At 33.0% G+C, this 14,783-nt stretch overlaps 1 protein-coding gene across 1 annotated transcript in view; it reads right to left on the bottom strand.

Moving 5' to 3' along the window:
- KLHL13 (kelch like family member 13) overlaps positions 1–14,783 on the bottom strand; it is a 228,976-nt gene that overhangs the window by 153,632 nt on the left and 60,561 nt on the right. Inside the window, exon 3 of the mRNA XM_025046176.1 lies at positions 12,546–12,619. Within this exon, the coding sequence (XP_024901944.1) occupies positions 12,546–12,619 (74 nt within the window). The remainder of the gene's footprint in view (positions 1–12,545; positions 12,620–14,783) is intronic.

Below are 14,783 nucleotides of genomic sequence, written 5' to 3'. Positions count from 1 at the left end.
GAGAGAAGACTCAAATAAATAAAATCAGAAATAAAAAAAGAGAAATAACAATGGACTCCACAGAAATACAAAGCATCATAAGAAAATACTATGAGTAATAAAATGCCAACAAATTGGACAATCTGGAAGAAATGGACACATTTCTAAAAATATACAATCTCCTAAGACTGAGTCAAGAAGAAACAGAAAATCTGAACTGACTGGTTATCACAGATGAAATAAAATCAGTAATCAAAAACCTCCCAAAAACCAAAAGCCCTGGGCCAGACGCTTCATAGGCAAATTTTACCAAACATTCAAAGGATTAACACCTATTCTTCTCAAACTATTCCAAAAATTTCAAGAAGAGGGGAGGCTTCCTAACTCTTTTTATGAGGCCACCATTATTACCTTGATTCCAAAACCAGACAAAGACATTACAGAAATAGGAAACTATAGGCCGTTATCTCTTATGACATTGATGCAAAAATACTCAACAAAATATTAGCAAACCGAATTCAGCAATACATTAAAAATATCATACACCATGATGAAATTGGATTTATTCCTGGAATGCAAGGTTGGTACAATATCCGCAAATAAATTAATGTGATACACCACATTAACAAATCGAAAGATAAAAACCATATGATCATATCAATAGATGCAGGAAAAGCATTCGACAAAATCCAGCATCCATTTATGATAAAAACACTCTCAGCAAGGTGGGAATAGAGGGAACATACCTCAACATAATAAAGGCCATATGTGACAAACCTACAGCTAACATCATACTCAATGGGGAAAGGCTAAAAGCATTTTCCTTAAGATCAAGACAAGGTTGCCCACTCTCACCATTCTTCTTCATTAATGTATTGGAAATCTTAGCCACAACAAGAAGACAAGAAAGAGAAATAAAAGACATCTGAATTGGAAAGGGAGAAGTAAAACTCTCGTTATTTGCTGATGACATGATACTATATATAGAGAACCCTAAAGAGTCCACCAAAAACTGTTAGAACTGACCAATGAATTCAGTAAAGCAGCAGGATACAAAATAAATATTCAGAAGTCAGCTACATTTTTATACAGCAATGATGAACTTTCGGAAAGAGAAGTTAAGAAAACAATCCCATTTACAATTGCATCAAAAACAATAAAATATGTGCAAATAAAATTAACCAAGGAAGTAAAAGACCTGTTCTCAGAAAATTATAAGTCATTGATGGTCACATAGATGGGGAGCACAACATAGGGAATACAATTAGCATTAGTGTAATGGCTAGGTGGAGAGCCAGAGGAGAGAAAGAGTAATCAGGAGGATTGTTTTATAAACTATATAAATGTCTAACAAATGTACTGTATACTTGAAACTAATAATAAAATAAAATTTTAGAAAATTTAAAAAGTTAATATTTATTTATTTTCCTCTTCATGTCACATGGTCAAAGGATAAATGTAACATGGAGGGCAGATTGTAGGGTCTGGATATCAAATAGCTATTCTCTCCCTAGATGCTTTAACGGTGTTAGCACTGCCTCAGGGAACCAAGAGAGAAAAGTATGTCCTAGGTAGCCTCCCACTGACACGAATAGTCACCCAAACTTGAGAAGACAAAAGTAGGGACTAAGTCAATCCTGACAGATATGCCAACTCTGGACAATGGCTGATCTCTGACAAGTTTGGACAAAGTTACATAACAGTATTTTCAATAATGTGCCAGGGAAAAGTAAATAACACTGTCTATATGTAGGCACAGCTCCTGTCAAAAACATCAGGTTTAATTTAATTTCACTCTACTGTCTCTGTTATTTTGTTTCCCAGACAACAGATTGTTAAGATCACCAGAGGATTTCTTTCTAACTATCTATAGCCCATTATCTACCTCAGCTATGCTATACTGTGCTGACATGGGAAAATGTCTTCGCATTCAGGAGAATTCATTTCATAACATGCCACAGATAAGGAGACCCTCAAGAAGGTAGAAGAACATGTTTCCTTTCCTTCGATGGCAGATTAAGTCCACAGGCTCTCAGAGGAGACCCACAGTAGGGCTGTTTGAGGGACGTGAAGCTTTAAATTGCCATAGCTAAAACTCAAAGGCAGGCACAGAAGCTATAATCCAATGAAAGAGTAGAGCTTCCAGAATAAAGAAAAAGTATTATTCTTTTTTCTGTTCATTTCAATCTGAAGTGAAGCAATAGTAGGAAGAAAAAAAAAAGGTTGGGAGATTGGGAATTGAAATATCACACAGCACAGATAACCTAAAGACAATGGAAAACTGTGTTCTCTGGCTCTAAATGCAGAGGTAAATGCATAGACTCTGGAGCTGAGCTTCTTGAGTTTGAACCCTGTATCCATGTTTATTAGCTGTGTGACCTTGGACAACTGACTTAAACTCTCTGTGCCTCAAGTTCCTCATTTGAAGAATGAGAAAAATTATAGTACTGATTTCATAGAGTTATTATGAGACTAAGATAAATCAATAGATACATAAAGGGTTTGAACCTGCCACAAAGTAAATGCTATTTAAGACTTAGTTATTATAATGACTGCTGCCAATATAACTGTTACTGCTGCTATTGGGACTTCAATCACCACTACAATCACAATAGAAAAGAGAGTCAATGCTAGGGGAGCTATAAGAAAAGAACACTTAATTCTGCTTGGCAGAGGTACACATCAGTGAAAGTTTCACAGAGGAGTTAATATTTGTGCCGGATCTCAAAGGATAAACAAGAGTTGGTTAGGCTAAGAATCACAGAAAAGGCATTTCAGGAAGATAGATGGAAATATAAAGGAATATTTCACCTTCCAGTGTTGCAGGGGAGAACATCATGTGTTTTAGGCAGGAGATAAGGTTGATGAGATAGAGAAGACCCACCTGAAAGGCCTTGCCACACTGTGAGCCACTGAAGAAATCTAAACAAGGAAATAATATAAACATATTTATATTTCCGAAAGATCACTATAGCTGCAATGGGAGGGATAAACTGGGGGGTAGTGGGGGAAGAGATAGAGAGCTAAGGTTAGAGACCAAAATCCATTTCAGAAGGATATTATAATGAGCTAGGTGATAAATTATGTAAACATGAAATAAGAAGGTGGTAAGAAGAAGTGGCAAGGGGCATGAATTGGGAAATAATTAGGAAGGAGAAATAGGACTTGGTGACTGACTAAATATGAGAGATGAGGAAGAAAGAAGAGTGCAGGATGAGGCCCAAGTTTCTCATTCAGGCAACTGAGTGAATGGTGGTGTTGATAATGAGTCTAAGACTACAAATAAAAAGGCAGATGCTGGGGAATGAGATTAGACAGATTTGGACACAATGTGTTTACAATACTGGGGAATGTTCATGTTGAATAAACACTTGTATTTATGAGTTTCAAAATACTAAATGTTTTTAGAGCAGCAGGATTATACTTTTCCAAATACTTCACAGAGAGTATACATTACATATGGAAAACTTCCAGATAAATACATGAATGTCCAATTTAAAAAAAAAATAGCTAGTAGCCTCTGATCCTCCCTCCTTCAACTTCCCACTAAAAATTGTAATAGCCAAAAAGTGAAGAAAACCAGCACCTGCATGGAAACAGAGACCCTGCAAAGGGGCTGTTCTCTTATATGGTATACCCCTTTATGACCACTGACACCACTGCTGATACCTCTCTTGTGTTCATATCAAGTCAGAAATGACAACTCCTGGAATGCATGCTCAAGCTTGTGTGTCAGACTTTAGAAATATGGTATATTCATTTCTTATTTCTGCTGTAATAAATGACTACAAACTTAGTGGCTTTAAACAGCTCAAGTTGACTATCTTACAGTTCTGGTGAGCAGAAGTCTAGAACTTTTCAGGGGAGAATTTGTTTCCTTGTCTTTTTTCAGCTTCCAGAGGCAACCTGCATTCTATAGTTCATGGTACCTTCCCACATCTTCAAAGAGCATCGCTCTAGCTTCTACTTCCATCATCACATCTCCTTTTTCTGACTGACCATTCTTGCATCCCTCATGACTCCATTGGACCCTCCTGGGCAATCCTGGATAATCTCCACATCTCAAAGTCCTTAATTTGATCACATCTGCAATGTCCTTTTTGCCATATACAGTATCAATCACAGATTCTGGGGATTAGGATGTGGACATCTTTGGGAAACCATTATTCTGCCTACCACTGGTATTATTCATCAGATTTCTTCACTGTGAAAGTATTACTTTGTTATTTCCGCACTGTTTTCCCTGGAAGTGAATCATTACATCCAAATACAAGGGGAGAGGGAGATGGAGTTCTGTTTCTTGAAGGGGAGAAATACATACACACGAACATACATATATAAAATTTGGGATACTCCTGTAAGAAAAATTTGTCTCTTTCCTTCATTTATTTATTTTTTCAATCATTTTCTTTTCAGTAATGACTCATGGGTAAAAATCTGAGAAAGGAGTTGGATTAGTACCCAAGAGCACATAGAGAGGGGCAATGGTTAATTTGTTCATTCAGCAAATATTATTGAGCAACTAATATGTACAAGACAGAGTTGTGTGTGCTAAAATTAAAGCAATCTACAAGACAGACAAGATCCCTGCCCTCCTAAGACTTGTATTTCAGTGAAAGGGGATAGCTAAAAAAAAAAAAAAAAAAGGAAGGAAAAAATAAACAAGAAAGAAGGAAAATATCTAAGAGCAATAATAATAAGTCTTACTCAAAGAATTAAACTAGGGTGGTGTGACACTAAATAGATGGCCACTTTAGATTGGGTGATCAAAGAAATCTTCTCAAAGGAGAGGATATATAAGTGGACATCTGAAATAAAGAAGAGCAAGCCACACAAAGTTGATAAGAAAGAAACAGTTCAAGCAAAAGTAATGGCCAGAACAAAGGCTATTCGGGGAATCCTTCTTCCTTTGAGAATAAACAAATAGAAAAACAGCGAGCATGGGACAAATGAAAATATATTTAAAAACAAGGAAAATTAGATTTTTCAATGTAAAGACTTAGAAGAAGAACAGAACTCTGCAAATATTTTCATATATGAGCCAGAAAACTGTGTTGAAAGCCTTCGTCGCATTCAAGAAAATAAGAAAACATGGCCATAATAAAGCAGGAAGAAGAAGACACAATATGATAACAGGATCAGATGAGGAAAGCTATAACTTGTATTGGTCAACTGCAAGGAAACCAAACTAAAATGTACACCAGAGGAAGTAGAGAGAAGACTTACATAGTTCAAAACAAATTCATTAAATAGAAAGAAAATAGAAAGCGTGATAGATATGGAAGATACAATAATTAATAATCAAAAGTAGATTCAACCTAAATATTTAATATTAAGAAGTCATTTGTACCATGGAATAGTTTATACTTTGCAACTGTTTTGTCCATTACAAGTTTTATTGACATGTAAAAATCTAATGATATAACTAAAGAAAACAGCAGGATATAGACATGATATACAGTATAATAAAACAGTAAGTGCTTCCATTTATTGAGTATTAACCATGTACCAGGAACCTATCTTACATTTTATTTTATCAGATAATTCCAGACAGTAATATTATTTATTTTATAAGTGAGGAAACAATACTTAGAGATGTTAAGAACTTTCCAAAGCTCACACGGCTAGGAAGTAGCAGAGCTTGATTTAAACTTGTATTTGACAGACTTCAAAGCCTCTGCTCTTAACCACAATGCTATAACCAGATCATGTCCAAAAATTACTTCCTCAGATACATTTTAAAATGCACCAAAAGAATTGAGTGAGAACGCACCAAGAGATTAATAGAGATTACCTTAGATGACTATTTTCCTTGCCCACATACAATTTTCTATTTTTGTGTTTTGTAATAAATACGTATTACTTGTAGAGTCAAACAAATAAATTGGTGGAGAGAGGGAATAAAGAACCTTTAGTCTTGTTCTCATGGAAAAGATTTAGAATTGATCTTCAGTAAAAATATCCATTTTCAAATATCTGTAAAACTTGAGGTATCTCTTCTGGAAAGGTAATCGTATAAAGCTTAGTGGTTTCTTTGGGTCAGAGAGTAGCTAAGTGTGATCATCTTTCAAAAGTACTCAAAATATCCTTCAGTTCTTTGGTTTTTGTGACACGAGCTCAGAAACTATAGTTAAAAAAGACAACTTGGTAATGGTTGTTGAATCATGCTTTATGATGAGTTCAGAATGCTGGAATTCATACAATATCATGGAATTGCTTTTTGTTTTGATGATAACTACTTGTATGTTTGTGGGGTGGAGGGGAACCCTTATGTGTCATTGTACAATGGCACCCTCTACTGGCTATTGCAAAGAGTAGCACTGACCTCTGTTTTTTCCACATTGCATGTGATTTTAGTTGGGCTCCACCCTCACTTCTTTGGTCCTAACACTCTTTGTTATCTCTTTTTAAAAACTAGTTTATCTGTTGTATCTTGATTTGTAGTTATTAAAAATCTACTAGTCCAGTGTTCTCATCAATAAACTAATGTCATAAATGTCTTCAGCATATAGTTTGGGATTGAACTAATGGTTGTAGATAAGAATGCCTAGAAAGGTTGTGTAGAATATGTACAGAATTACAAACAGCAACATTCAAGACCTAAGTAGAAGAAAAGGAATCATGGTAGTAACTCCTCCCCAGGAACAGAAACAGTTTTTGAAGCCTGGAAAATTCCTCTAGATAGATTAAACATGCAACATTACTTAAAATTCCGTGGCCTTTGTATAAAAACATGTAACTCTTCAGTAAGAGGAACAAATATGCTGATACACTGCACATATACCTTACTGCAAATAATAAGATAACAACAATGAGTAACTAAAACCTACAGAATTTCTGAGCCAAAATAAAATCCCGTTGTATAAAGTTTAACTGGACTCAGAAATTCATGTTATCCTCTTATATTATAATCCTTATAGGCATCTTTAGCCTAAGATTTGACCTTATTATAATCATTGACTCACTTACTTCAGCAAAAGTAAAACTAGATCCTCATAACTTTTAATCCTTAAAAAGCACAGAAAAACATATTTTTATTGAAGTTTATATAGCCTGATTATGAAAACAGTAATAAAAGGACTTATCTTCAATGACCAATCATCATTAAATTTAATAGAAGATGTGTTTATATATCACCTACTATGTGCTTAGGTTTAAAGATATAATTCCAGATTTTTAAAACTAAAAAGGAGATTGACATCTTCCAATCCATAAATTTTGCAGCTGAGAACGGTGCTTGACAAATAGTAAAGGCTCAATATTTTTAAATATGAAATGACTTGATTCAAAGCTCTGCCTTCCCTTGACATCATACACTATTAAGAAGTAATTATGTATTACATCGGTAAAAAGTCTGAGCTTATTCCTATAACCTATACTAAATTTCATTAGTCTATTTTACAATTTTAATAACTGTCACTTAAAATACAATTACTTAACTATAAGTATGAGTTGACTGTGGGAAACAAAACTACTCTAAACAATTTAACCAAATAAAATGATCAGCAACAAATAATTGTTGATAAATGTTATAACCTCTGCAAATTTTTAATGAATATCTATTATGCACAAAATCCTTCTCTATATACGATATAAAATAAATATATATTAGACAGTTAGTCATTCTCTGAAAGAGCCTCCTTAATGATGTTATAAGCAAAGACATGCTCAAATTACTTCAATGTAGAACTGAATGTAATAAAAATCATTGCAAGGGTAAAACAGTTCAGAGGCAAAGAGGATCTCCTGATCGTCTGCTTGGACAGATCAGGGAAGGCTTTAGGCAGGGCATGGAATTTGATCTGGATCTTGAATAACAAGTAGGATTTCAATAGTCAGAGGAAGAAAAGGGCAATCTGGCCAACATTTGTAGGTTAGCAATGTTAAAAGATCACTTCGACTAGAGTATGAAGAATTGAGTTGAATGCCAAATATTGTCAAATTTATCCTTAAATACTTCATGACTCCATCCTTTCTCCTCTTCTTCATTCCCTATGCCATCAACTTTTTTCAGATGCCCTCATTTCTTATTTTGACTACTATAATAGCCATTGAGGTTTATAAAGCCACCTAAGTGGCACAGAACCATGTATGACCATTCACTGCTATATCCCTAACACATTGCACAGTAAGTGGTGAATAATATTTGTTGCAGAGATGAAATCCAATTATATGGTGTTTGGCACTCTTTTTGCTATATTGAAAATATCAGACAAATGTTTTATATGGTGTTTTATTTATCAAAGAGTACTTTTAGAAAACTGAAACAGTCAGAGTTTTATACATCATTGCAGAGATCTTTATTAGAGGTAGGAACATCAGAAAACGCCACCATCACGATGTGATCCCCTAGACATTACTGTAATATGTACATAAGAATGATACTCAGATTGAGATGTTCTTTGCAGCAAAGCAAGCCACACATGATTGTCCTCTCTCTGTACCTCATGGGGATCACTGGGGTAAAACTTTAAATAGGGTAAAATGTGTTGAATGGTAGGTTATAAGACTAAAAACATCTAAGACTAGTAGGTTAATACTCTTCTGCATTGCCACTCCCACCCTTAATTCTTTATTTTTCTACCTGCTTTATTAATTTTTCATAGCCATTTTCTCATATATATATATTTTTTCCTGACCCACCAATACCTCCATCAAAATATAAGCTCAATGAGAGTAAAGATTTATCACTTTTGCATCATATTTTAACAGACGAAAGTGTTTAGCACTTAGCAATCACACAATAAATGTTGGATTACAAAGAGAATGAATTGTTAGATTTTTGAGTTGCAATTACTATATTCTAGACATTGTGTTAAGCAACAGGGATACATTTAATACATTCCTTAACTTACTGAATAATCACTCCATCAAAATTTTAAATATCTTGTTAAATTTGTGTTAAATCTATGCAACAATTTAGGAAGACTATATCTCTTCCCAAAATGTAGTCTTTTAATCCAGGACCATGGTATGTCTCTCCTTTTTAAAAATATCTTCTTTCCAGTCTCTCAGTTGAATTTTAAAAATTTCTTCATATAGATCTTAGACAAATTTTGTTGGGATTATTACTACATATTTATGTTTTATGGCTTTCAAAAATGAATTGTTTTCCATTATATCTTCTAAATGGTTATTTCTGATATAGATAAAAAGTATTAGTTTTTAATTTTTATCTTATACCCAACTACTTTTTAGGACTCATTAAAATTCTATCGACTAAGAAGTTGCTTTTAAGTTTTAGCTTCTGTAGGTACATAAGCCTATCTTCTAAAACTTGATCATTATTGTCTCCTCCTTTCCGTTAACTATGCTTCTTTATGTCACTTCCCAGAATTTATAGATCTATATCAGATAATGTCAATTATGAGCATCTTGGTTTTATTGCTGCTTAAGGAACAATTCATATTTTATCATTAAGCATAATGGTGGATTGTTGGTTTCAGAGAGAGAATTATTTTTCTTGTTAAGTTTCTATCATTAACTTTTTTACTCTTAAAATGGACATTGAATTTTCTCAAACACCTTCAGCATTTATTCTTTACCTTTTTTTCTTATAAGAGCTATTGACAAGATGTGTCACATGAGTAACTTTCATAGCATTAAAGAATTCACACGTTGGGATAAAATTTTCTTAATCACAAAGGATTAATTCTTTTCATATATTCCTAATGTATTTTATTTGTATTTTATTTAGACTTTGAAACTGACCCATATTTATGTACGCAAACAAGCAACATTTTCTCAGGTTTTGATATCTGAATTATGCAGCATTGCAAAATGAATTGAGCAATTTCCCATCATTTTCTATGCTCTGGATGAGTTTATTTAGTATCAGAATTATCTGTTTCTTTCAAAGCGATCTTATTTATAATAAAAAGATTATAAAAGTAGGAAATCAATAGTCACTGTGTTATAAATGAGGAATCATAAGACTAGTTCCCAGTGGTTCACCAAGTATGACTCAGGTTACAATTCAGTTACCTCGCCATTTACAAAGGTATTTATTTAGAATTAAAAGGACAAAGAGACTTTTCTTTTATAAAGTGTTATTACTTATCAAGATTCCATGTAAAATTTAGGCCATAAGATTTCTTAGGCAAGATGCAAAAAGCCCTAAGCATAAAAGAAAAAAAATGATAAATTGACCTTCATCAAAAAACAAACTTCTGCTCATCAAAATGCACAAATAAGAAAATGAATGGCAAGCCACAGATTGGAAGAAAATATTCATAATATATGTATCTAAATATCTAGAATAAACTTAAAAACCCAAAAAGAAAACTTATATTTTAAAATGGGCAAAAGACTTGAATATATACTTCTAAAATATATACAAATAACTAATAAGTACATAAAAACATACTCCATTACACATGAGGAAAATGCAAGGTAAGATCAATAATGAGAAATCTAAAAGAATGGCTAAAATTAACAAGACTAACAATATCAAGGGTCAGAGGGGATTCTCACTTATTACTGGTCAGAGTAGAAAATGGTACTACCACTTTTAAAAAGTGGCAGTTTATATTAATGATGTATAAATTAAATATATATCTCTTATGACCCAGTAATTACACTTCTAGGTATATATCCAAAGAGAATGAGTGTATATGGCCACAAAAAGATTTATTAAAAATGTCAATAACAGCTTTATTTATAATAGCCAAATAACGGATGTAACTTAAATGGCTATCGACAAGAAAGTGGATAAACGAATTGTGGAATATTTAAACAATGGAATACTAACAGTAATATAAAAGGAACTACTGATATACACAGCAATGATGGATTTCAAAAATATTATTTTGAATGAAAGAAGCCATATGCAAAAGAATATAGCGTTTTACTCCATTAACATAAAATTCAAGAACAAGCAAAACTAATCCAAGATACATAAGTCAAAATGTAGTTTTCTTAGTAGGAGTGAAGGCGATATGGACTGGAAAGGGGCACAAGGGAATTCTCTAGTGGGATGGAATTGTTTTATATTTTGATCTGGGTTGTGATTACCTGGATGTGAGCATGACTAAAAAATTATCAAGATGTATGTTTAAATGTTTGTTTATTTTACTGCATATAATTATGCCTCAATAAAAATAATGGAAACAAATTCAAGTATGCTATAACCACCTCAGTTATAGACTTGAGCTTAGGAGAAACCCTGCCCTCCTACCTTTTCCTCTTCTGAATGTGTGATACAGACCCTCTCATTCTGCATACTCAATTCACCATTACAAATTCAACATTTTCCAACTACTATTCTCTTCTGTCTTTTCACCCAGCATGCCCATAGATCATTCCAGCTATAATTTTCTTGCTTTCTATGTCTCTGAACAAGTTGACCTTACAGCACCTTGCCAAGATGACATAACACATTCCAACAAACAGGCACCCTCCATATGATATTTACTTAATGAGATTATTATGTAAAATTCCTAGTATGGTATCTGACAAATAACAATGACTTTATATATGTCCCCTTCCGACTTCAACCTTTCCCCTCTTTTCATGTTCTTTTGAGACAGACCTATATTTTAAACTATCTCAGATATCCAAAACACAAAGTTGTATTTCCTTTTCTTTTACTTTTATTTTTCAATTAGAGTTGGCATTCAATATTATTTTATATTAGTTTCAGTGAACATAGCTTAGTGGTTAGACATTTATATAATTTACAAAGTGAACCCCTGATTATCTAGTATCCACTCAGTTCTATACATAATTATTATTGTATTTTCAAAATAGTTAAAATCTCATTTATATTTCAACATTAGCACTGATATACCATGTATTATTTGCCATCTCTACACATCCCTCGTCTCTCATTTCTACACATACACACCACAGACACTTATTTAATCTCAAAACAATCCTGAGATGTAGATACTATTATCCTCATCTCATAGATGAGGAACTTAAGACACAGAGTAATTAAGAAATTTGCCCAAGACTATACCACCAGTGTGTGTCAGAGCCATGATATAGACAATTCCAGCATATTATTTCAAATGTTTCACACAAACCGTATAATTAAACTATTGGGAATAAGGGATACCTACAAAGCAAAGGCTATGTTTCTTTGAACTATAAATTTAAAATCTTCAATTGTTAGAGGAAGCTCTGAATTTCTCATGACTTCCTGGAAAAATTTTTAATTGGATATTTAAGTAACAGAAATATACACACGATCATAGAAAAATACTATTAAAAATACTTGTTGACGCATATATTCTTAAGCAATGGATATTTATTATGTATTGATTGGTATGCTTTAAAACTAAAATTCCAATCAGTAGCTCCATTGACTGAATTCCATGTGTTAACAGCTTACACTAATTATGATTTCTAGTATATTCTTTATTTTTTCATTATCTCAGAACACATGGTCATTAACATGCTCTTTATTCTGTTTGTCACTCATTCTTTTATTCACTCATACAGCAAAAATTTATATTTCATGCCAGATATTTAACAAATACTTATTGAGTAGCAACTATGTTAGATATATAAATACGCAGGAGAGACATTATGTAACATAAGGTAAATTGTTTCCATAAATATACCTGTTACGGAGCACTGCAGCAACTGATTCCCCTAGATGCAGATGGTCCATCACCTCTACAAGTTGGATAATGACCTGTTCAGGAGAAAAATAAGTCAGTATTTACTATGAAAATCAATACTAGAATTTTCAAAGTATGCTACCTTTGTAATATACATTTTGTGAGAGAAAAGTGAAATATTTGTCCATGTGCCAAATGTCTATATTATCTTATGAAAATGAAGAAAATAAAGGAGATTAAGAAACTGTATCTGCAAGAATCAAAATATCTACAAAATGCTGTAATGAATCATAGTATTGATTAAATTTCATGTGAAATCATTAGCTAACAATTACCCATGGAAAAACAATCAAGTATAAGAAGTTAGATTAAATGAGAAGTCTGTGTGAAATTGGATTAGACAAGAGAAGTTAGAAGCAAAGAGTTGAGGAAGATATTTGCCAAGTAGATACAGAAACAGAGCTAATTCCCATGTTACTAGGGGTACTTGAAGCCTGAGAATCCCATAAGCAAGGCCCACAATTTTAGAAGTGGTAGGTCAAAATTAAGGCTAGAAAGGTATAATATTTTAAAAGCTAAAGATATAAAATAGGTAGTGGGAGTAAGAGTGTTGTTTTCCTGATCTAGACTGAATTTTTCTTTTGGTTGTTACTGTTGCTCTTTTATGGGAAAAGAGCAAGTAAGGTTGTAGTAAACTGAACTTTAATATATTAATTTTTATTAATGTGAATGCTCTGCACTGGAGATATAGAGTATATTTAATGTAGTCTATTAATTTCAAATACATTGGAAAGCAAAACTATATATTTTACTTAAATGTTTCTTATTAAAATCAATTTATTGCATTGAGAAGATAAAAATAGATGTATACGATTTAGTTTGTTCATATAATTGTGTTTATTATAAAGACCTAAATTAATTAAGCTAGAGAAAAAAAAGGTTTTCTTCATTATTCCTTGCTCTGTTCCTACCCCTTAATTTAGGGACAAAAGAAAAAGAAGTAGAAAGGAAAAAATGGGCTCCATTTCTTGGGTCTTCATAACTCTGGAAACGAAACACATCAAATGACAATATAGCATTTATATTTATTTGCATAATCATATTTTTGTTTACAATCCTATTATTACAAATTTAAAAACTGAACAGCGTAAAGGAAATAAAAATTATAAACATCTCAAAATCAAATGTGAGATGATGAGGAATTTTATAAATGGACCACAAAAGAAAAACAAAAAACAAAAAAAAACAACTTTATCAAGATTACTATTAGGAATCTGGGAATGTGAAAATGAATAATTCATGCCCTTTTTAGCCAACTGCATCTAGAGTAGAACATATAGTTACCAAAATGAGGTATGCAAATTTTCACTTAATCCCATTGTTTCATCCAATCCACCTGCTATACCTGGATCTCCGAGTCTGAGGCTCTCGAACTCTAGCTCTCAAGATAAGAAACCTCTGGTTTCCTAAGGAGCGGAGAGTGGGTGACAAGACATGAGAGTCCAGCAACTTACTCTAAATACTTTCAAGAAATAGCCCATGTTTTCAATCTCATGACTCATGACCAGGTACCTCCAAGTCTTGAAACATTAAGAATTCTAAGGGAAGAATTAGTTGGTTTCTCTTGAAAGTTCATGTAGGGGGATGGAGATATATATAGATAGATATAGATAGATATAGATAGATATATAGATATATATATCTATATATCTATCTATATCTATCTATATCTATCTATATATATATACTTTGAAGTACCCTTGAAGTACACATTGAAGTACCCTTTGTGTGTGTGTGTGTGTGTGTGTGTGTGTGTGTGTGTGTATACATACATACATTGAAGTACCCAAGAGTACACCATATAGAATCTAATAGAACACTGGATATATAGACCTAGATTTAGATTAAAACTTTATTCTGAGTTAAAAATTAGTTTCAACCTTACAAGTGTAGAATAGCTATAATCACTAGGACAAGTAATAACAAATGCTGAAGAGGATGAGGAGAAAAAGGAACCCTCATACATTGCTGGTGGGACTGCAAATTGGTACAGCCACTATGGAAAACAGTATGGACGTTCCTCAGAAAACTAAGAATTGATCTACCATATGATCCAGCAATCTCTCTACTGGGTATTTACCCTAAAGACTTGAAAACTCATATCCGAAAAGATATTTGCACACCGATGTTATTCAGCAGCATTATTCACGGTGGCCAGGACATGGAAGCAACCGAAGT

The sequence above is a fragment of the Pteropus alecto genome, unplaced genomic scaffold (assembly GCF_000325575.1).
Source record: "Pteropus alecto unplaced genomic scaffold, ASM32557v1 scaffold280, whole genome shotgun sequence".
Classification (NCBI taxonomy): domain Eukaryota; kingdom Metazoa; phylum Chordata; class Mammalia; order Chiroptera; family Pteropodidae; genus Pteropus; species Pteropus alecto.
Note: the sequence above shows the minus strand (reverse complement) of the source record. Positions and strands in the feature narration are given on the sequence as shown.